Source organism: Trichosurus vulpecula, chromosome 1, assembly GCF_011100635.1.
Source record: "Trichosurus vulpecula isolate mTriVul1 chromosome 1, mTriVul1.pri, whole genome shotgun sequence".
In the NCBI taxonomy this organism is placed as follows: Eukaryota; Metazoa; Chordata; class Mammalia; order Diprotodontia; family Phalangeridae; genus Trichosurus; species Trichosurus vulpecula.
This window is the reverse complement of record NC_050573.1, coordinates 443,792,672-443,816,729: the sequence shown is the minus strand read 5'-3', so window position 1 is coordinate 443,816,729 and position 24,058 is coordinate 443,792,672. Positions and strand designations below refer to the sequence as shown.

Genomic DNA, 24,058 nt, shown 5'->3' with positions numbered 1-24,058 from the left:
AAATGCTAGACTACAAGGCCATAATCTGGCCTTGGAAAATAATGTCTAATAATGTCCTGAGATGGAAGAAATGCAAATCTCTGAGAAACAGCTGGAGTGGAGATACCTTGGAAATGAAGTGCAGATCTAGAAGGATTATACAATGAATCTGTTCCAAAATAGGGATTCTTCAGTATCTCCCCAGAGGTGACAACTTGCATAATATATTTAAATAGAAATTGTTTGCTTTTAGAAACTACTGTGACATCATCGTATTTTTTAAAATTTAGTTTCATTTTAATAGTCTTTTCCATTCTAAACAATCTCAAGTTACTATAGAAGTTTTTGTCTTTTCACTACTTTTCCAAGTAACATCAGAAAAATCAATTCTTTCAGTTAAGAAATCAGACTGATTATTTTATGCTTCAGGTACTCAAAATTCTCAAATGGGTTGGTGATCTCATCAATTTGGGTGTTTCCCACCCAGTGATGCAGATCCCAACCCCTCCATGCCCACCGTGTGAAACTCTTCTCCATGTTGTCCTAGGAGTGAGTCATAGGCAATCCACCCAATATTATTCTTCAGGTTTGACGTCACATAGATACAAGGTAGCCTAACTTTTTCACTTTCTAACTGGTAATGTTGGCATTATACCAGTATAGCCTGATTTTTGCAGAGAATCTTTATGCTACCTGAATTTTAACTTTGTCATCCACAAAGATCCAAGCTTATCTGGAAGACAAAAATGTAGATTTTTTGGTTATTTCTAAACATTGGAAAGAATAATGATATTTCAAGACCGTGGGATTAAACAAAATAGAAATAGAACAATAAAGCCTTCACATTAAGAAAAAAAAATGTATGGGTCAGCTAGGTGAGTAGAGCACCCACCCTGGAGTCAGGAGGACCTGAGTTCAAATTCAACCTCAGACACTTGATACACTTACTAGCCATCTGACCTTGGGCAAGTCACTTAACCCCAATTGCCCTGCCTTTCCCCCTCCAAAAAAATGTAGTAGAAATGGTTGGGTTGAATAGCCTCTACTTCTAGAAGAGAAGTTTTCACACTGCCACAGTGTGATCCATCACAGTATGGGCATTTTTCTAAGTCATGTGCTGGATCTATTATGCTTAATTGTGCTGTCTCTTAGGATTCACTCCTCTCTGGACTCCGCTCACGATCCTATTCCTGCTCATCGCCCAAAATTTCCTTAGGAAAAACCCGTTTGGTACGTGATTGCACAGTGTGTGATTCAAGTGAAGGTAAGCATTATTTTCTGTTCCTATTTTGAGAACCTGAAAACATCCGGAGGGTATTTTCAGCCAAGAAAAGTAAATAAATTATGTCTAGGCAACCTGTGGGTGTTTTCATTTGAATTTTGCTGATCCTTTCTGTTTTCTTTTATTTATCTTTTCAGACTTAGCAGAAGTCCTTTTCTTGTTGAGTTCTCCAAATCAGTCAAGTAGAGATGAACTTTAAATAAAAGTGTGCATGAGTGAACACACACACACACACACACACACACACACACACACACATCCCAATAAATCTATTGTTTCAGCAATGAAAATTTTCTGTTGTGAGGAGTTAATACTTTTTCTGGTACTCAATTCATATCAGATAAATTACTCTGAGGGAGTTGTGGTAGAAAGAAGGCTGGATTTGGAATCTAAGGGATGTGGATTCAAATCCCAGCTCTGACACATAGCACTTGGTTCTGTGTAGGTAGGTCTCTTCATCTCTGTGGACCATAGTTCCCTCATCCATAAATGCGGGAGTTATACTAGATATTTTTTAAGGCTCTTTTCTGCTTTAAAGCTGTGACCTCAAGAACATATATATATATATATGTGTACATATATATATACACACACACATATATATATGTATGTATGTATATACATACACACACATATGTGTGTGTGTGTGTATGTATATATCTTGTGGGGGTGGGGAGGGTGGGAAGGCAGAGTCAGGGTTAAGTGACTTGCCCAGCTTTACAAATCTAGTAAGTATCTGAGGCCGGATTTGAACTCAGGTCTTCCCGACTCCAGGACTGGTGCTTTATCCACTGTGCCACTTAGCTGCCCCAATGTATGTATTTTTTTTTGTTATCTCTTTAAAATGAAAAAAAAAAGCCATCTAACTTAGAATCATGGAACTGAAGGGATTCCTCAGATATATTGATCTGAATTACTTCATTTTTCAGATGAGAAAACTGAGGTCCACGGAGGTTTAATGACTTGTTCGAGGTCACACAGCTAGTTAGAGGCAGAACTGGGTCTAGAGCCCAGATCTTCTGAATCCTGCTCCTTTGGATTTTTTTTCTTTAAGGTCCAAAATGACTCAGAGAAGAGATGGACTCATGATTTCCAGTATATCTTTCATATCTATAATAAAAATCATTTTAATATCTTTCCTCAACAAGTCCTACATTCAAGAAAATAGTTAATTCCTCTCGTTTCTGCATTGTTTTATTCCTTTTGTATTATATTTTTGGAAGTCCTTCCATACTGAGGTTATGAATCTAGAAACTGTTAGAAAAGCTAGAATGTGCTTGAAATATTTTCAGTTGACCATTCTAAAGAAAAATTTATTGAAATACTGTCTTTTCATTGTTGTTGCTAATTAGATATTTCCATTTATCCCACTAAATGTAATTTATGTAAAATTCAGCCATTTTAAAAAAATAGGCAAGTCAGATACATAAATGTAAACAAATATCTACCAAATGTTTCCTCACTCCCACCTCCCCACCCTTTTGGGAGGGATAGAGAGAATTAAGAAGTCAATTATAAAAATTAATACATATATAGCTTATAGAGAGGAGAAAGAAAGTTTTTTTTTTTTAAAAAAAGGTTCATGGTATGTTTAGAGGAAAGGAGGAAAAGAAAGCTCAATGGATTTGGATCATGTTTGGATCATGAGTCTTTCCTTCCATTGGGAATTACCAAGGTCTTTGAGATGGAACAGATTTGCTTTGATTTTGACTCCATTTTTTTTGTCAAGTTATTTTTGTGATATTATTATGATTGATTCCTTCCTGTTAAACAACGTTTATACTTGGAATATTAGGAAAGCAACTGCTACTTACAAGTAGTATGAAATAACCCTACACAGGTGTGTGTGTGTGTGTGTGTGTGTGTGTGTATGTATGCATATGTATGATGGACTCTCTTGTTCTGCCTGGCTGTGGCTTGTCTGATTTTTGACATTCCTAAGCATTCTAAGAGGACTGACCAGACTGAGAAGGAATAAGATATGTTGAAGAAGGGGAATTGTTATAATATAAGCTTTTATTTTTTTCTGGCAATAATCTGAGCTGAGTCCTTAATTGAGTAATTGTCTGGGAGATTTTAAAGTAGTACCTTTGCTTCAAGCTCAGTTCCTAAATCTTTGCCTATGGCCTGGATGTCCAGATAATAGAGGAAAGGTATTACCAGTCCTCAGATCTTTTCTGTTTAGTCTTAAATCCCTTTCCTAGATGATACATTTAAAGTAAGTGCCATTTTAAGTCCAGTTTAATCTTCCCCAGAAGATGAGCATCTTAGCAATGTTTTTTCTTTTCAACCAAATTGCATGAAATTCCTAGGCATTAAGAGCTAAGGCTAGCCTAATAATCCATGGCAGATTATGGTCTGTATATAAAAAATGGCCCTTTCCAAATAGAACCCATTCACCATCACCAGGGATATTAGCTGTGCTTCACCTAACATCAAAATCCTGGCAGACAGAGTGCCTCAAATCTACCTTTCAACGGATTCATGGTTTTGTCTGACTCATTGTATCAGAGGAAGATGAAATTGACATTTACTTTGCTGTAAGTCCTTTTTCAAGGTATGTGGCCACTTTGGCTGTGTGGATCCTAGTTTTATCCATTTAAGCATTTGCTTTGAGTCTCACACATAATATTGCATATTACGCACACACGCATACACACACACACACACACACACACAACTGGATCGAATTAGATGACATCGGAGATCCCTTCTAACTCTGAGAATTTTTTGAATGTACACTTATTCACCTCTCCATCTCCATCCATAGATAACATATTTAGGAAGACATGTCATTGCATTCTCATTTTCTATATCATCTGTGCTGTTACCTCACATTGTCATATTAGGATTATAGATCTAGCTTTAAGACACCTCCAATGCCATTCGTTTTATAGATTAGGAAACTGAATCCTACCAAGGAAGAGTAAATAAATTGTCCAAGGCAACAAACAGTAAATAGTAAGCCTCAGAGATGGAATTTGAATATAGCTCCTCTGATTCTGGAGATAGTGGTCCACTTCTACTGTTTCCTGTTGTTTCCACTTTTCTTTTCCAAATCTAGTTTGTCAATTTTCATGAACAGCAGGCGATCCCTTTGGCAACCAAAATAGCAACCCCCTGTTTATGCATCAAACCAAAATCCCATCATGTAATTATTTTGGGGACATACTGTGTACTTTGGCTAAAGGAAACTTTATAAATATTGGAATCATAATCATGACATTATCAAGCTGAATAGTTCTCTAAAATAGTTGTACATTTAAAAAATTATATATGAAATAAGTATTTATTTCAGAGAGGTAATGTAGTCATATGAATAGAAGCTTAGATAAAGTGTCCTGAAGCCTGCTTAGAATCTGGGTCCATTACTATTCTGTTTGACAACCTTGGTCATCCCACTTGTCTTCTTGGTGCCTCAACTTATATGTTAAGGATAATTATTACCTGCATGTCTTACTTCATAGAGTTGTTGTGACGATAACTTAGATAATATCTAAAACAAAATCATGAACTTTTGTGAGCTAGGTTCTCTATTAAATACAAAATAATACTAGTCATCATTAATGTACACCCGTATTTACATTAATCTCTAAGACCGTAAGTTGAGGAATAGGTGATGATCTGCAGTGGTCCAGGGAGTTTTTTCCACTAATGAAATCATGGATCTCGTTCAATATTTGTAGAGTTTATATTATTTTTTTCATAATGGATTTTCTTAAACCTATGAAGCATTTCCATTTTCCATTTTTGGTATCATTTGATGTTCTGGTTTATAACTTTAAAGGACTTATCCTCACTCTGTAGATGGTGTGTTCCTCAACAGTGGTCGTTCCCTCCTTCAGTCCCTTTCACTGTCTAAATCAGTGTCTCTGCTCCATCCTTGTAGTAAGTACTCTCCTGGAAACAAGATGGCACTAAGCTGCTTGCATGAAGCTCCCTGCAGTGTCTGTTGGGAAACTGGCTTTCCCTTTCTTTTTGATGAACCTTAAGGCAAATCTTATTGCCCCTCTTTGAACCAACTGCTGATGCTCCTGCAACTTGTCGTGGGTACTGCAGCCATATTACAATCTATAATTCCCTCTGCTAGACTGCAGGATATTTTTCTTGAGCTTTGCTAAAAGGTGCTAAGGGCTTCTTTTTTCTTTTTAAACCCTTCTGTGTGTTGGTGACTAAGTGTTTTGAATCAGGGATGAAGCTGCAGGCTGGACTATATAAAGGGGAAAATTAGTATTGTTGAGATCAAGCACATGATGTTTGCTGATTTTCTGCACTTCTGAAAATATTTGTTGGCACTTGCTGAAGCTAACCCAGATTCAGGAAAAGAAAAATCCCAACACTTTACAACATAGTGGTGTTTGTATTTCATGGAGCGTGATGATCCTGTCTGGGGTGATGCTCGCTTGTAAAAAAAGTTTTCTAATTTTCTACTTGGCCTGACAAAAAATGGTGGAAGTTGTGCATTTCATATGAAAAAAGCAATGACCAGGCTAGTTAACTAGCCTTAGTTTTAATTTTCTGTTCTGTGTTTTGTAGAGCAAAGAGCTTACAGCTTATCGGAGCCATCACGAGAGAAAAGGTATAACCATTACACATTTCCTAAGAAAACGCTTATTGGATTCATTGCAAAAACAAATACTGACTTGCCATCTCAGCATGTGCGCCTGCTGTGGCCAAGCATGGCAGATGTCAAGATGCTCAGTGGGAGGAGGTGGAATTGTATATTGAGAGGAATCTCTGCCATCCCTTGGTACGATAGTAGTGACTGGGATCCTCTTCTTAGCACTGTCACCTCTGTGGCTTTGAGCTCTCAGGCCTCTGTGCCTTGGATGGGAGGCCATCCTTTTTCTATGAAAGGGCTGCTTTCCCTTTTCCCTAAGTAAAAGCCAATTCAAGCCTTCTAGGGTGAAGAAGCAGAGAATAAGGCCCAGCTGTTATTTTACAGACAGAAGGTGATAATGAGAACTGGGAAGTGTAACAAGATCTTGGGTGGTTATACTCCAGACCAGAAGTTCTTAGCTCTTTTTTGGTGTCTTGGAACCATTTGGTCATTAGTCTGATTGAAGCCTATGGATCCTTTCTCTTTCTATCCACTATGTTATATTTCTTATATCTTGAACATAGGAGGTGCTTAATAAATGTTGAATTGTTGGATTAAAGATAGCTCATGATCTCCTAATCAATAGATTTATTGCTTGAAAGGACCTCAGACGCCATCTAGTTCAACCCTCTCATTTTATTGATGAAGAAACAGATTGTGACTTACCAACCATCACAGCTAGTAAGCCTCAGGATGGGGAATTTGAACCCAGGTCCTTTGATTCCAATGACAGCATTCTTTCCAATATCCCAAGCTACTTCCTCATTTAAACAAGGTTTTATCACACATCTACTATTTGTAAAGGGCAGGACTAGGGGCTCAGTAAAGAAAAGTGAAATAAGATAAAAATGTCTGATTTTCAAGAAGTATAAATTTTATCTTGTGTCTCCGCCATCTTCTCATATGTGTTTAATAAGTGTTTGTTGAATTGGATTTAATATAGTAGGGAGAGAAAATATACATACAAAAGTCATTAAACAACTTGGATTATAAGGGCACAGGAGAAAAGTTTACTGATAGCTGCAATAAATGACTAATAAACGTTATTAAAACAAACTCACACCATTAAATATCTCTTTAAAATATTTCACAAAGTTTAGTTATCTTCCTATAGCTATTTAAAAGTTTTTTTTGATAGCTTTTATTTTCACATTACCTTCATTTTAAATATCTCTCCCACTCCCCACTCAGCAAGCCATCCCTTATAATATTTTTTAAAGAGGGGAGATAGTACACTAACCAACACATTGACCAAGTGTGACATTGTATGTGCTCTTCTGCATCTTTTGTCTTACTCTTCTGCAAAGAATGGAGAGAAGAAGCACATTTTCCCATGTCTTCTGCAGGGTCAAACTTCTTGGTCATCTAGCTGTCATTTTGAATAGCAAGATTGTTTTCTGTTTTCTTAAGTATTATGTAAACAATGATTTTGTAGTTGGCACTTGATTGGAGGAGCAAAGCCTTCTTTAGCTCTTAGCCAGCTATATCTTAGCATCTGAAACATGGAATTGGTTCTATAGGCATTTGTGTATTAGGGGAAGGGAATAAGCATTTATTAAGTGCCTACTATAACTATCCTTTTTCTCCTACTTTTCATTTCTCATACCCTTCTAGCCCTTACTTCTCACTGTTTTTCTTTATGTTTGGAATCTTGACAGGGATTCCCTTAGTGACAGGAATATACTAGTGCATTCGTAGCATAGAACATAGTACAATCAATGAATAGCATTATGTATGGGATTTGTTTAGTATTTGCCAAACAAATCAGTGACATCCCAAGTCACAATCTTGGTTTAGTTTGTGCTTCAATTTAAACTGTTTTTGAGATTGTGTTATTTTATGTAGGAAACTTAGTTTCTGTAAAAGGGCACTGTCAGCTGAAAAAGAGTATACACCTGACCTCATTTCAGCCTTTGACACTTCTGAGAGTTTCTCAAAGGATACATATTTTACTCCTGCGTGATGTCTTTCCTTCCTTCCTTCCTTCCTTCCTTCCTTCCTTCCTTCCTTCCTTCCTTCCTTCCTTTCTTCCTTCCTTCCTTCTTCTCTCCCTTCTTTTTTCCCTCCCTCCCTACCTTCCTTCTGTTTCTTCTCCCCTTCCTTCTTTCCTCCTTCCCTTCTTTCATTTCTTTTTTCCTTCCTCCCTCTCTCCCTTCTCTTTCTTTTGCTACGTTTCCTCCTTGCAACCCTTCTTTCTCCTCCTTTCTTACATTCTGCCTCTTCCTTTCTTCCTCTCTCTTTTGATTCCTTTATTCCTCTTTCTCCCTTTTTTTTCTTTCTTCCTTTCTCTCTTATTTTTCCCCACCTCTTTCTTGTGTTGTGGCAATAAGCTCCATAGGGACAGGCAGATTCATAACAAAGCATCAGCTGACCTTACACATGTCTCAATGCTAAAAAGGTGACTGATGAGGTAACTGCCTCTAACAGTCTGGAGGAGGTCTTTGAACTTTGTATTTTCCTCTGTGTGGGAGATTCTGAGAATTTATCAGCCTACCTTTTCTCAGATTTGTTCCCAGTCCAGCTTTGCTTTCAATATTACCCTGCCTTTTTATTGTTCAGTTCTTAGGTTTTAGTCTTAGAGTTTTGGGATGTATGCTTAATGTATCCTTAGATGGTGTGCTTTATCATAGTATCAAGAGACCATTGGAAATTATGGTCATTTTACATGTTGTCGTATTAAAACTTAAAATTTGCAAAATTGTATTTAGCTACAGTCTTGTAGATTCTCCAAATATCTACAGCTATGCTGAAGAAAGAATAGAGATGGCTTTGATGAGAAAATAGAAACCATTTTCTTTTGCTGGGACAGTGTAGGAGTGATCTGCCAGGACATAGGGAGTATGGATGAGTATTTTTCACAACCCCTACATCTGTGATCTCTCAGTGCCTTTGACATGGAAGCCCTGAGAGAAAGCTTTTTTCTTACAGTCAATAGTCCTGAGTCAGGGCCATTGGGATACTGGATATAAGATAATTTGGATAAAAGCCGTTTCTCAGTATATATTAAACACACATCCTTATTTGATCTTTCCAAGCCTGAACCTGTTGATTATAAAGGAAAGTCTCAGAAATGGATAGGCAATAATTGATCTGAAAATCCTGAATTTAGAAAGTCAGCTGCATGAAATTAAAATGATTTGTTCATTAGAGGGTCCAGAGGGACCTTTTCTTTCTAAGCTTTGTGTCATTTTTGCCCCTCAGATGATTGCAAAGGAGAAACATATGAAGCAGCTGAAGAGTTGGCTAATCTGTTATGTGTTTTGTGAATGTGTTTTGCAGTTGTTAGGGAAGTAGAAAGGATAAGAGGAGGAAACCCACATATACCATGATTACATTCTTAATGTTGAAATACTCAAGTTATATTTATTCTTCCTCTCCTCTTTCAAGAGTCTGCTTTAAGAAACTAATCTATTAGGAAGAGTTATCACATGACAACCCTTCCACCCTCACAAGCACCGGAAGTGGTTAGGGATTTGTGCAGCGTGGCTTACAGTATGACAAGCTCAGGTAGGGGCCAGCTGGACCACCACTGCTATCCCTGTTTTGCTCAATCAAGTCCAATCATTTTCTTTATTTTTTTAAAGGCCAATAGAATTGGAGACACATAGCAATTCTTTTCCTTTATAAATACAATAACCAAATGAATGTCTAGATATTGACACTAAAATAGCTACCAGAGATACGAAAGAAATCCTTAGATTTCCTTAGAGCATACTGAAACTGATAGACAATATTGGAATTTCTAGCCCAGAATGAATCTTAGAGATTATTTAGCCCAACTCCTGTAATTTTTGTTGATAAAAGAACAGCCTGAAAAAAGTGAAGTCACTGAACAAAACTTGTTATAAGCTATCTCTTTTTTTAAAAATCAGTATTTTGCTTGATTATAGACTAGCAATATAGCCAACTAAACTTTTTTGATAATCATTTACATTTGAATTAATTTCATTGAATAAAGAAGAGATTTTTAATCATTTTGTGTGTGCCATAGACCCCTATTTCAGTCTGATGGAGCCTAGGGAGCCCTTCTCAGAATAACATTTTTAAATGCATAAAATAAAATACATGGGATTACAAAGGAAATCAATTGCAAAGGAAATCAGTTAGCCAAATATTTTTTTTAAAAATCCACAAGTTTGTTGATTTCTAGAGTTGAGAACTCTTGGCATAACGATTTTTCAGTCAACCTCTCTCAGTCTTTGGTTGATGAGGAGTAGTAATATATTCTTATGTATTTTGTCACTTCTCTGTATGCTTTGAAGCATTCTTTAGGAGCTGAATGTGCTAGTCTTCAGTGATGACAAATAGGCTTCTACAGTAGAAGAGACTTCAATTTTTAAACACATATTGGGAAAGTGTTGCTTTCTTAAACATTATCTAATTTGACATAGATATTATGTTGACCTTTAACACATGGCTTTCTGTCATTTTTTGGAATGGGTTTTTGTAGAGCAACTTATCTTTCAAGTATTACTCTTCTCTGTTGTTTGGCTTTGAGAATTACAGCACTGCCAATTGACATTTAGGGAAAATACATCTTTCCATGGAAGGTCTTTGGTCTCTTCTGTCCTGTGATTTAGGAGCCAGGCTTAGGAGATTTCTAAATTTTATGTAGTCAGTTCTTAATTGTCAATAACTTCATGGACTAATGTACAGCCTTCTCCCCTTTGTCATTCAACTGATTGTCAGATTTCTGGGAGTGAGACGTGAGCAGGAAGCCTTTGAAGCTGGGCACAGAGGTGATAAGTTGTGTGTATTTCTGAGGATTACATTTGTACATACTCTTGTATGTCTGTAAAAGCATTGAGTCTGACCACATTCCCAAACATACAAATGCTTTTCAGATTATTGCTTGTTTGGCTCATCTGGGACCCAGAAACTTTGCTCTATCACCAATAATGGAGTTGACTTTTTTCTCGGGTGAAAGAGTAGTGCAGAAATGACTTCTGAATAAACAGAAAAGGTTTTCATGCCTTTAGAAAAACCATTAAAATTTGAACACATCTAGCGAATACTAGACTAAGTACAGTAGATGGTGGTTCTAAATCTACAATTCTGCCCTGCTTTGTTCATGGTAAATGATTCTATGTTCTAGGATTCAAGAGGAGGAATGGGATAAATACATCATACCTACCAAATCAGAATCGGAGAAGTACAAAGTGAGCCGCACATTCAGCTTTCTCATGAACAGAATGACCAGCCCCAGGAATAAATCTAAGGTACTTAACTGGGGGCCAATATCATATATTGTAGAGAAAGATAATGGACATTGCATTCATATCTTTGTGGTCTGTGGTTTCCAGCAGGTGCTGAAAAGTTTCTTCTATGTACTTAAAAATTCTTAGTTTTAAATTGCAATTTTTGCAGTGCTTGTATTTGAAAATGTTTTGTGTGTTTAGAGTGGATTAGTGTCCAAACTTACCATTCTAGCTTACCTCAGCTGGGAGTTGGGGGGAAGGGGTGTCATTCAATACCAGGTACAGTCCTTGCAAAGATAATTATTAATATAAAGACTTTGTTCTGTTAAAAAAATTGGCTTCTAGTACTCCAACTGCTTTTATGTCTTTCCCTCTCCTTTATGTTGTGTCTCAAGACAAAGAACAAGGATGCTAAAGACAAAGAGAAAGTGAATCGACATCAGTTTGTTCCTGGGATGTTCTCAGGGGTTCTACCATGTTTTGTTTGTGATAAACCCCTTCTGGGAAAAGAGTCATTCCAGTGTGCTAGTAAGTAACTTCTTTTAATTTTGCTGAATCTGTTTGTGTTTTGTCTTTGGTCATCTTCTCTTCACTAATTTGTAAACTCCCTATAAGAAGGGACTAGGTCTTAACAAAAATTATCTTAGCTTCCCTTTTCAATACTATGTACCTGGTAGGTGGGCACTCAAAAATTGTTTAGTGGATTTATTTTTCTTTAGCTTTATTTTTTGGTTAATATTCACTTATGAAAACATACATAAGTGAGCTTCAATGTGTAAGTATTAAAACTATTTTTATTTGCACACGCCCAGGAGGACTCTTGTCTCAGGGGCAGCAACCACGACCTGCCCTCTCTGGGGCTGCATACAAGGTCTTTCTTCATTTTTAAACTTTTGCATTTTGAATTCACAGCAGAGGTTTTAAGTATGATAAATGTCATTAGCAGATTTTTTTTTCTAAAGATGAACTGATTATTTTTCCGTCATAGTGAATGTGGACTTTAGCTCTCATCAGATATGTTTTACCTTCTCTTCCCTTTGAGTAAGTCTTTTTGCTTGTTACAAAATCAGAAACTAAGGACATTGTGAAAGCAGTTGTTTAATGTAGTTGTCCTAAACTTGAATAAATATTCTTTTTTTGTGAATTTTTATTTGATTTAAACACATTATTTCATATTTTATTTGTCCCGAATTACATGTAAAAACAACTTTTAACATTCATTTTAAGAACTTTGAGTTCCAAATTCTCTCCCTTCTTCCATCCCTACCCCCTTTATTGAGAAGGCAAGCAATTTGATATAGGTTATACGTGTGTGGTCATGTAAAACATTTCCATATTAGTCATGTTGTATAACAAAATATAAACAAAAAACCTCAAGAAAAATAAAGAAAGTAAAAAAAAAAGTATGCTTCAATCTGTATTCAAACATAATCAGTTCTTTCTCTGGGGATGGACAGCATTTTTCAATCGTAAGTCCTTCAGAGCTGTCTTGGATCATTGTATTGCAGAGAATAGCTAAGTCATTCATAGCTGGTCATCTCACAATATTGCTGTTACTTTTTACACAGTGCATTTCACTTCACATCAGCTCATGTAAGTCTTCCTAGGTTTTTCTGAGAGCATCTTGCACATCATTTCTTATAGTACAATAGTATTCTGTCATAATCACATGCCACAATTTGTTCAGCCATTTCCCAATTGTTGGATATCCCCTCAATGTCCAGTTCTTTGCCACCAGGAAAGAGCTGCTATAACTATTTTTGTACATATAGATCCTTTTCCTTTTTGTTTTTTATCTCTTTTGGGATACAGACCTACTAGTGGTATTGCTAGGTCAAAAGGTATGCATGGCTTTATAACCCTTTGAGCAGAGTTCCAAATCGTTCTACAGAATGGTTGAATCACTTCACTACTCTACTAAAAATACATTAATGTCTCATTTTTCCTACATCCCCTCCGACACTTGTCATTTACCTTTTCTGTCCTATCAGTCAATCTAATAAGTATGAGGTAGTACTTCAGAATTGTTTTAATTCACATTTCTTCAATCAGTAGTGAATTAGAGCATTTTTTTTCATATGGCTGTAGATAGGTTTGATTACTTCATCTGCAAACTTCATATGTTTTGATCATTTGATCATCATCCCTCCCCCATTCTGTCCTCCCTTCTATCACTTCCCCCTTCTCTTATCCCATTTCCCTCCAAATTCCCTCTGGGGTAAGATAGATAGCTGTACCCAATTGAGTGTCTATGTTATTCCCTCTTTGAGCCAATTCTGATGAGAATAAGGTTCACTCACTTGCCTTCGTCTCCCCCATCTTCCCCTCCATTGTAAAAGCTTTTTCTTGCCTCTTTTATGTGAGATAATTTACCCCATTCTACCTCTCCCTTTCCCTTTCTCCCAGTGCATTCCTCTCTCAACCCTTCTTTTCTTTTAAGATATCATCCCTTCATACTCAACTCACAACTGTGTCCTCTGTTTATATATACTCCTTCTAACTGCTCTAATAATGAGGAAGTTCTTATAAGTTATGAATATCATCTTCCCATGTAGGAATGTAGACAGTTTAACCTTGTTAAGTCCCATATGATTTCCCTTTCCTCTTCACCTTGTTATGTTCCTCTTGAGGGACAGTCAGAAGCAATAGCTGTAAGCTGGAGTGTGCTAGTGCTTCTTCTTGCCCTGGGACTGCCACCCAGGACTGTGATCCAGATCTGAGTATGGGCAAAGCAACAGAGTCTTATCTCAGTGCTAGCAAAAGACTCCTGTAATCTCCTTCTGAGCACTTGTTTGACATTTTTACTGTCTGTGGGCTGAGAGCTCCTGAAGCAGCTGCTTCTACAGCTGATTCGGTGGCTCTCAAGGCCTGTTCCTGGGTCACTGGGGTTGGGGCTGGGGCTATGCTGGTGCAGCCTGAGCTGGACTGTGTTCCACTCCTACCCAGGTGCAACAGACCTTTCCTGCTGACCTTCTAAGTTGTCTTTGGCTGGAAAATTATTTCACCCCATCCTTTTGTGGGTTCTGCTGCTGTAGGAATTCTTTTATGGCATTGTTTGAAGGTATTTGGAGGGGTTTTGGGGAGAGCTCAGGTGAGTTGCTGCCTTTTCTCTGCCATGCTGGCTCCACCTCCTAAATAGTCTTTTAAATTTCATCTGCAGGGTTTTACTGGCCATTCTACAGCCAATGTTATTAAATGTATGAAAATGCACAAGAACTTTGCAAAGATACATCTTTTGGAGTGTGAAGGTTGATTTCTGGAATGAGGAAAGGCATGAGATAAATAATGTTCACTCTTTAAAAAAATAAGTTGTTGCTATTCTAATGTAGTCTGCAGAAGGTTTACTAAATGTAACTTAGCACCTTCCATTGATGTCCACCCCCTCCCAATCCCTCCTTCAAACTACCATCCTACATCGCTCCTTCAGTCGAAGCCAATTTCCCTGAAGCTATACTACCTGTGTTCATTTCTCAGTAACAACTTCCTACTTAACCCAACTTTCTCAGTAACAACTTCCTGACTTCTATCCCTCCTTCCTTACTTATAAAACAACAAACAAACAAACTACTCTTTTCAGTTCAATAAAGATATGTGCCTGTCACTGTGCTAAGCGCCGGGGATACGGAAAAGAAAAAGACAGCATCTGCCTTCAAGGAATTTCAAATCTAATGGGCGATGGCCACACAAAAAAAGGAGGCTGGAAAACTGGATGGTCAGGGATGGGGTTTGAGTGGGAGAGGACACCAGGGGTCATGATGATGGGGGAAGGGAAGGGAGAGAGTATATCTTGTTCTGTGGAGTTGAAACCAGGCAGAACTGCAGATGCAAAGTGGGGTGAGTGATGTATCATCAGTGACCACCTTCTATGCTTAGCCAAGTCAAAATGTCTTTTTCTCAGGCTTCAACCTCCTTGACTTTTCTGCTACACCTGACGCTGTTTGTGTCCCTCCTCCTTGAAATACTCTGTCATTCTTCGGGTATATTTGGGTAGCTGTGACACTAACTCCCTGTTACCTACTTTATTTTAGTTTTGTTGCCTTTTCTGGTTCTACTTTTTTTTAAACCGTTTTACCAAAATTAGTCATTCTTATTCCTACAAGTTTAGCCCTTTTCCTTTAAACTTAACTCAGATAACTTATTTTTATGGTTTCAAATGTAACACCTATGGTGATGTTCCCTAAATCCACCTATTACAGCACTGACCTCTCATCTGTTCTGTCTTTATTTTTTAGCTAGCCACATGACATCTTTGCATAGAGGTGTTGCCACCCTGCCTGGAAAATCAGCATGTCTGAAACTAAACTCATCTGTCCTCCCTGCAAAAGCTTACAGAAGCAAAAATAATCACCAGTGAAATAGCAAAGCAGATCTCCCCAACTTTTTATTTACTTTTAAAATCTTTTTCATTTAGTTAAAATTTTTTAACATTCTTTTTTTGAGTTCCAAATTCTCTCCCTCCCCCACCCATAAGAAAGCAAGCAATATGATATGCTTTATACATGTAAAGACATGTAAAACATATTTCTATATCATTTATGTTACCAAAAAAAAAACTCCAAGAAAAATAAAGTGAAAAAGTGTGCTTCAGTATGCACTCAGAGTTCATTAGTTCTCTTTCTGGAGGTGGATAACATTTTTCATCGAGTCTTCTGGGAATTGTTCCTTATTGTGTTGATCAAAATAGCTAAGTCTTTTACCTGACTTTTTAATTTATTTGTTTGTTTAGTAATTAGATCACCATTCCCTATTAACCCAGGCTCAAAATCTTAGAGCCATCTTTGACTTTCCTCTTTCTTTGGGCCTGATTTCTAACTAATGATCAAGTCTTTTTCTTCATGATTGTTAGCCATCCTTTCCATTCCATTCCATTCCTATTGCTTTGCCTTTCATATCTCTTCTGGTTTTATAGAGAAGAATAGGAATTTCCCAAGTACAGTATAACCTCTGGACAAAATCCCCAATTTTTTGGAATGGTTGTCAAACTCTGTTGGAAAAAAATCCATAAATACATACGACAATAAGTTGCCACTCAATCCTGGCTTGAGATATAAGTGATAACCAGCAAGGCAGTGAACAAATAGGTCAGACAAGGAAAAAGACTTCTTTTATGTTCCCTCTGGCCCTTTACACAAAGCTGGGCATATGAGAGATTTCTGGTTAACCTTTGCTTACTAACAAAGTCGAGGAAATTGGGGCTTAGTGTTAAATGAATATTTTGAAATACATATTATGCAAACTTATGGGGTGGGCTATGTTGTCAAATTTTAGTGGGAGTAGCAATTTTGTGGGAAGAATTTTAAGAGAGAATGTTCTAGTCTTGTGCATTTTAAGTAAATGATACTTTGGTATGGATATTGAAAGATCTGCCTTTTTTCTTTCAGTCTGTAATGCGATTGTACACAAAAGCTGTAGAGAATGCACCCTTCCATGTACCAAGGTAATCTGAGATGACATCTGTGATTCTGTTGTTAGCCTCCCTTGGTTGAATTCCCCGATCAGGACCTTCTAAATGTCTTCCCCAAACAGCAGCTGTAGTGAATGGTGACCATTTGTTTGGTCAAGGAGGCAGGTAGAAGTTCTATACTTAAAGTAGATGCTTCTAAAAATCACATAAAGATTAAAGTGCTGCCGCACAGAAACATAGGTTGGGCTTGGATTTGTTTCCTTTCTGTTGCTTGTTTGAAAAGGTCAAGGATGAAATGAAGTAACCGATGAATATATTTGGAAGTAATATGAGGGTGGTTGCTTAAAGCCCTCTATAAATGGCAGCTATGACTGTTAGTCATCCTTTGGCGTGTGAACTTCACTGTTTGTGGCAAAAGTGTCCCAAAGTGTCTTCTTTCTTATTTCCAATTACAAGAATAGCAAGTAGGAGAGCTACTAGTAAAGAAAAAAAAAGAAGATAGTAGGAGATTGATTGGAAGGGAACTCTTCCGTCTTGCTCTTGGCAGGGCAGGCAGGCTCTTCCTGGCTCCTCTGAGGATGCTTATCAAACATTGTTCATAATAAAAAATGTGATGTCTAAGATGAGAGTCACTGATTAGAGTCTCCTTATGTTTAACTCTGTGGGCCTTCTCACAGCAAGACTTTGATCTGATGTTGTGCATTGCTAATGTTCTTCCTCACCAGAAACTCCAGGAGAGATATCACAACAAGATCAGACCACAAGCCACTCTTGGAAGTAAGTTCTGTGGATAATAATAAAACGGGCAGGACAGTTCTTTTCAAGTATAGTGCATACCACAAATATCTCTCCAAAAAACACCTCCTTTTATTGTTTTCTTATTTGTTCATGTGTCTCTCTTTCTACTACCTATGGTGGATTTAATATGATTTTTACATTTGAAATACACAACTCACAAATGAAAAACACTCATCAAGCCTACTCAAGAATCTTATGCGAATGTTTCACTTATTGTGTGAACCTTTTAATTGTAAGCTCAATTGGTTAAAGTTTATAGAAAAAAACAAAATAAAAAACACCTTTTTACTATCAACAGAGGACATGCTTACCTGTTCAGTTCAGAGTCCTCTTCTCTGACCTTTCTTCACGCTCACATTCTCCTGAAGCAGTCTGGCTGGCTCTCTCCTTCGCTCCATTAACCTCTCTCTCTTGTGTTAGTCATATTGCTATACAAATTGTGTCTCTTTCCTCCCTCCCCTCGCATCAGGTAGATTGTGAGCTGCTTCAGGGTACAGACTGGGTTGTTTTTCATTATTGTATGTGCATAGTAGGCGCTTAATACATATTTGCTTGATTGGATGAGGAGCTGTGGGTTAATGGTTTTCCTCTCCTTTCAGATTATGTGTCCTGGCATATTTTCTTTAAAAGTATTTATAGTATTTTACAAGTTTGTCTGCATTCAGGGTATTTTTTTCTTTCCTCCTCCCAGCATACAAGAATGGACATTAAACATAATGGCCTATTGAAACACCATTCTATTTTCAGGATGGAGCAGTTGAATTTAACTCTGAGTGGCAGTCTTTCACCTATCTCCATTCTTATGCCATGAGGGACACTCCTCCTTCACCCTTCCTCCACCCCTCCAACAACATTCCATTCTATTTATGCACCCCATGTGTGTATAGGGTACACACACAACATGTATTATATTAATGATGCTAATAACACCTTATATTTATTTAAAACTCATCTCCAGGGAGCATAAGCAGTAATTTATAGGTAAGCTGTGTTCCGTGTTTCCCCATCTCATTATTTATGTAGTACCACAGCCTCCAGATGGACACACCAAAATTTGGCTCTGTGTAGGCATGGCTTTTGGGTAGGGTGTTAATTTCAAGGGATGTTGCCAGTGGATGGACTGTATATGGACAATGATCTGATGTCTTACTTCTTAAAAAAGCGTGAGTGAACTGTTTTTAGGATTTAACTTTGTGTACCTTATTGTGACTTTTATTGTTCTTTAAAAAAACAACCAACCAACCTGTGGTGCTTGTACTTTACTTTCCAGATTCCTCATTTAGGGATATTCCTCACCCCAATCCTTCTTCTCTGCATCCTTCTTCTTCCATGCCTATTGGGCTGCCTACTGGCAGAAAAGAAGCTACATGTCCAGGGCACTCACTGTCCAGAAGTGTTCCTGGTACCAACCTAGAAAGGTAAGATTTAATCTGTTTTCATATTCTGAAAGTTCTCAGAGTTGATGCTATGGTTAATTCTCCTTCTCCCTCCCTATCTGGTTTAGTTTCAGAAGGTCAGTGACATCTTTGGAATCAGATGCTGATGGTAGCAACTGGAGGACTAGGTCACATTCTGATGAGCTGTTACAGTCCATGGGATCTTCTCCCTCCATGGATTCATTCATAATGGAAGGTGAGAAAAGTACTCTCTGGCATTCACTCAGCCACTGATATCTCTGTTAGCATTTGGGGAAAAAAAGAAAAAAAAGATTTTCTATTTTATTTTGTGAAATCAAACAGTATCAAGATTATGTTACATATTCTCTGGTTCTTCAGACTGGGTGGTCCATCTTCCTATTGAAATTAATGATCTCTTATTTTAAATTCTATTTCATAAAACTTCTAAGTATCTTATGTTACATTAAAAAGACTGGAAATTTAACACATGAGAAGCACCAAATGTGCCCTAGTGGGTATGATATCCCTTTATTTAAAGTTTTAAAGATTCATATTCTAAGAAATAATATCTTAATAATATCATATACTAGTGAAGACTATGGAGCTAATTTTGTATTGATGATCATTTTCGTATGTTTTGCTGCCATCAAAATGAAAAAAAAAATGACAGTTCCTTGTCTAGGATCCAACTCAAATTAATTTATATTTGTGCTCCAGAGCTTCTCACTGATTCAATTGTATACAGAATCCAGATTTCCATATTTTAATTGCAAATGTACTTAAAATAGAGAGGCAGATGACATGGTGGCTTGATGAATGGCTTTGGCATCAGGAAGACCTATGTTCAAACCTTGTTTCTGACACATACTAGGTGTGTGATCCTGGGCAAATCATTTAATCTCTCAATGCATGCCCTGGATCATCCTCTAAGACTCTAAGTAACAGCAGAGTTGCTGATCTGCATTGGTGGAGGGTGTTTCTATGCCAGGAATTTCCCACCCTGATGAAATCACAGGTCTGGACAACCCTTCCCTTTCCCCCCCACACAAAAAAATTAAAAAAATAAGATGTCTTTCCAAACTTAACTATAATGTACTCTTCAGCTGTCTTTTTGAAACTGGGTGAAGCTTCATAGCCACCAGATATTTTCTTAAGGATGAAAGTTGCTTTCTGAATACAAGGGGAATGAAATAATTCTGTGAAGGGCCCAAGGGGATATCACAGTTACAGTAAGGGAGGAATCCTGGGATCTGAGGTGCATTCAATACTTTATGCCTAAATTAAACAGATCCGAAGTGACTACCATTCTCCCAGGAGATTTCTTATGTTCCCTGTTCCTTTTAAAGGGGTGAGAAATGCCACATGAAGATTAGAAATTTAACTCCCCCAAAAGTTAGGCAGAACCTAGATAAGTAGAAGTAGCTGAAACGAAAGAAATCTTTAAAAAAAATCTAACCACATTCTAAGGGCTTAATAAATACAGATCATTCATAATCATTGCCACCAATCACAAGCACAAGTGAATTGCTTTTTTGTATGTGTTGGATAGACTCTTGGTTGGGTGGGGTGATGGGCAACTACTATTTTTTCCTTTGTTGGGACGGATACACTATGAAAGGTCTCCAGCTCAGACTCCAGCACTCCGTGGATATTGCTTTAAACGTGGGGAAGAAGGGAGAATGCACTTATGTCTGAAGTTATATGGGAGTAGAATATGCTCTAAAATAGGCTGGCCCAGACAACCCTATAATAATGGTAACCAATAGTTATTAACTAAGTTAATAGTTAATAGCACTCTAAGATTTCTCAAATGCTTTACATACATTATTTCATTTGATCCTCACAACAACCCTGTGAGGTAGGTGATATCATTAGCCTCATTTTACAGATGAAGAAATTGAGGCACACAAAGTTTAGGTGACTAGTTCAGGGTCACACAGCTAGTGAGTGTCTAAGGTGGGATTAGAATTCAGGTCTTTCTGACTCCATGTCCTTTGCTCTGTCCACTATACAACCTAGCTGTCATGGGAGCTCTAGAAGTTGTTATCTGCTTGGAGAATTTTGATGGGGTCTGGGACCCACCCTCTCTCTTTTCCAAATACATCAGAGCTCCCTAAAGGGGACCCCTGAACCCACTTGTGGAAAGATCCAGTTCAGGTGGGTCTCAAATGGGTCCCAGCAACTTGGCCTCAGAATATTATCTGGAATGCTAAAGAGATGGGCATGGGAGGCCCCCTCTTTGCATGTACACTTTCCCCAGTGCCTGCCATGACCTCCTTCCTCATCTTCCTATCTAGTCTTTAAAGTTCACCCCAAATGCCATGTCCTAGTTTGCTGGCTAGTAGCCCCTTGGATCAACCAACAAGCATTTACTAAGCTCCTACTACATTCCAGACACCGTGCTAGGTACTGAGGATATAAAGATGAAAACGAAGGTGGTCCTTGCCCTCAAGAAGCTTACATTCTAGCCTCGATCTCACAGATCCTTGTTTGCTGGTTGTCTTGTGAACTCATCATCATAAGGGAGTAGAGAAGGTTGTTCACTGGAGCCCCTGATCAATTTTTGAATTTCCTGACCAAGTCGATGAAGTTGGCAGGGCATGAAACTTTGTCTGATCACGTGTTATTTGGGATTGGTTATTTGTGGTTCTTACTTTTCCCCCCACCACACTCTTAAGTTCTATAAGGTAGTAACATGTTTTATTGCTAGTACTCTGTAGATAGTGAGTGCTCAATATATGCTTGTTGAATTTAGCAGATCCTGGTAATGCCAAATGAACTTAGTGGCATTAAATAAATAAATATCACTACTTTTGCCTATTAGTTCTGGACAGATAGGATTTAAAGTAAGAGTTCAGTCTGGGAGAAGGGTTAAAGTACTATGCCTACACTATGTATGAGGGAAAATGTAAATACAGGAGGATAGGGCAAAGATTTTTAGCCCATTGTATCAATCACCAAGAATTTAGGAAGTTCACCTTGGTATGGAGTTTAGTGGACTGAAAACTCAACAGTGTGATGTTTTTAGCCAAAAAAAGCAAATACATAAGTTCATAAAATCATAGTTCATAGATTTAGGGATAAGAGGAAACCTGCAGACTCTAGTCCAGGCCCTTTATTTTGTAGATGAAGAAGCAATGAAGCTAAGAGTTGTATATGATTTGTCAGTGTTCACACAGCTTATAAGTGCTAGCAGTGGGTTTTGACTCCAGATCTTACTAGCTTCAAATTCAGCACTGTATTTGCTCAGCTATGTTGACTCTTATCTTGGGTTTCTTTAATAGAAAAGCAGTGTTTGGAATTATGTGTTGATAGCTTTGCCTTGCTCTGCTTAGACTGCAATTTTGGCATCATGGCAACTTCTGGCTTCCACATTTGAAGAAGGACATGGGTAAAGTGGAGCACATCCATGAAAAAATAGCAAAGGCGGAGAGCAGATTTGGTGTCATGGCCTATCAGATTAGTTTAAGGAGCTGGGGACATTTAACCAAGAAGAGAGAAGACAGTGGGGGCATAATTTCAACCTTTGAACATTGGAAAGGAAGATTGTCTCGTGGAAGAAGAAATAATACACATATACATAAATATGTTTGTATGTATATGTGTGTATGTATACATATACATAATTTTCCTTTCTCTTTAGTCCTGGAGAGCAGAAGTAGAACCAATGCAAGTCGTATGGAGGCAGTTTTCAGCCTACTATAAGGAGCGACTTTCTAATAATTAAAGCTGTCCCAAAATGGAAAGGGCTGCTTTGGTAGGTTGTGAGTTTCCCGTGTCTAGAAACCTTCTAACGCAAGCTGAATGACTACTGATTGAAGAGGGTAACAGTTCTTTAGCTAAAGGTTGGAGTAGATGACCACTAAGATCTTTTCCAGTTTTAAGGTGGCCTTATTATGTTTCTTTATATTTTAAATTTGAGACCTCTGTCAGTTCTATAGGCCATTGTCTCTTGTAGCTTGACAGAGAGGTGTGGGAATGTCTCAAGTGCAATATAATCTCCAGGCAAATTCAAATAATGCTTTTCTTGTAGTATTTTTGCAAGAGTTGTCAGAGTGATAGAAAAATCCATTATTGTATATGACTGAATACTTGTCTGCTGCCTGATGGGCATGTTAGTGATGACTAGAGAGGCAATGAACGGATAAACCAGACAAGGACAAAATTCGGTATTTAAATAAATAGTGGAAAATATTAGGGGAGAGAGAAATTATAGTTTCAAAATTCTGCAAGGGCTTTGCAGACACTGAAGATCACTGAAGAAGATTTTAAAAAATGTAAAATGACCTGCAGTCCTTCATATGTGTATTTCAAAACATCAATACCAACGTACCAATACCAGTACATCAATACGGATCAGTATTAACATTTCAATAGCAAATTGCTCTTTTCTCTTTTGAAGCCCCTCCCCATGGTTAGTAGTCTCTATGCAGGTTGTTCCCATTTTAAATCATTTGGTTGAATCATTTGCATTTCCTGGGTAGGCTGGCTCTGAGAGCTCCTTGATTGGTTGGGAGAAATGACTGCACCTGCCTGTGTATGAAGGGCTGTCCTTGCTAAAAGCCCATTAGGCTGGGTTTGTAGATGCTCCTGATGGTTTTCTGCCTGTTCCAGAAGTTGTCGATTCATCTCTGTGGAGTGACCTCAGCTCAGATGCACGGGAGCTTGAAGCAGAGTCCTGGAGTCTTGCCGTAGAGCCGGCATTTTGCAGCAAGCAGGAAAAAGATGTTATCAAAAGACAGGACGTCATTTTTGGTGAGCATTATTGGATGTGTGTGGTAGGTTCAAGGCCGCCTTGAGGTATCATTCAGGTACCTCCCTGATGTAAGGTACTTGGAAATTCACTGTAATTTATGTTTGTGGGTCATATGTCACTTTGTTGTTAAGTCATTTCAATCATGTCTGACTCTTCATGACCCCATTTGGAGTTTTCTTGGCAAAGATACTGGAGAAGTTTGCCATTTACTTCTCTAATTCATTTTGTAGATGAGGAAACTGAGGCAAACAGAGTTAAGTGACTTGCCCAGGGTCACACAGCTAGTAGGTGTTTGAGGCCAGATTAGAACTCAGGAAGGTGAGTCTTCCTGACTCCAGGCTCTGGTGCTCTGTGCACTATGGCACCACCCAACGGCCCTCTCCTCACTACTTCACACCTCACCTCAGAATAATTATCAGAAGGCTGATTGGAAGAAAGCACAAGTTTGACATGTAGAATATTTTACAGAAATTAGGTTAGATACTTCAGTTTGTATAATTAGGATAACCACCAGCTGACAGAATGGTGCCAAGCAGAGTCCTTTAATCACTCTATTAGTTTCTAATAAGTGCATGATTTGTCTCTTTGCAAATCCACGTTGAACATTTTATTCACTTAAGTACCTTTAACACTTTCCTGGCAGA

General features: G+C 37.9%; 1 protein-coding gene across 5 annotated transcripts in view; it reads left to right on the top strand.

Annotated features, from left to right (window-relative positions):
• The window catches only part of ARHGEF28 (Rho guanine nucleotide exchange factor 28), a 276,929-nt gene that overhangs the window by 156,676 nt on the left and 96,195 nt on the right, over positions 1-24,058 (top strand). For 3 of the 5 annotated variants that reach the window (XM_036763762.1, XM_036763746.1, XM_036763770.1), the window contains 10 exons: positions 1,132-1,243; positions 5,069-5,149; positions 5,798-5,840; positions 10,957-11,080; positions 11,455-11,587; positions 16,441-16,496; positions 17,189-17,240; positions 18,532-18,679; positions 18,766-18,893; positions 23,273-23,413. In XM_036763762.1, coding sequence (XP_036619657.1) covers positions 1,132-1,243; positions 5,069-5,149; positions 5,798-5,840; positions 10,957-11,080; positions 11,455-11,587; positions 16,441-16,496; positions 17,189-17,240; positions 18,532-18,679; positions 18,766-18,893; positions 23,273-23,413 — 1,018 coding nt within the window. The remainder of the gene's footprint in view (positions 1-1,131; positions 1,244-5,068; positions 5,150-5,797; positions 5,841-10,956; positions 11,081-11,454; positions 11,588-16,440; positions 16,497-17,188; positions 17,241-18,531; positions 18,680-18,765; positions 18,894-23,272; positions 23,414-24,058) is intronic. The other 2 variants (XM_036763753.1, XM_036763779.1) reach the window with 1 other exon arrangement.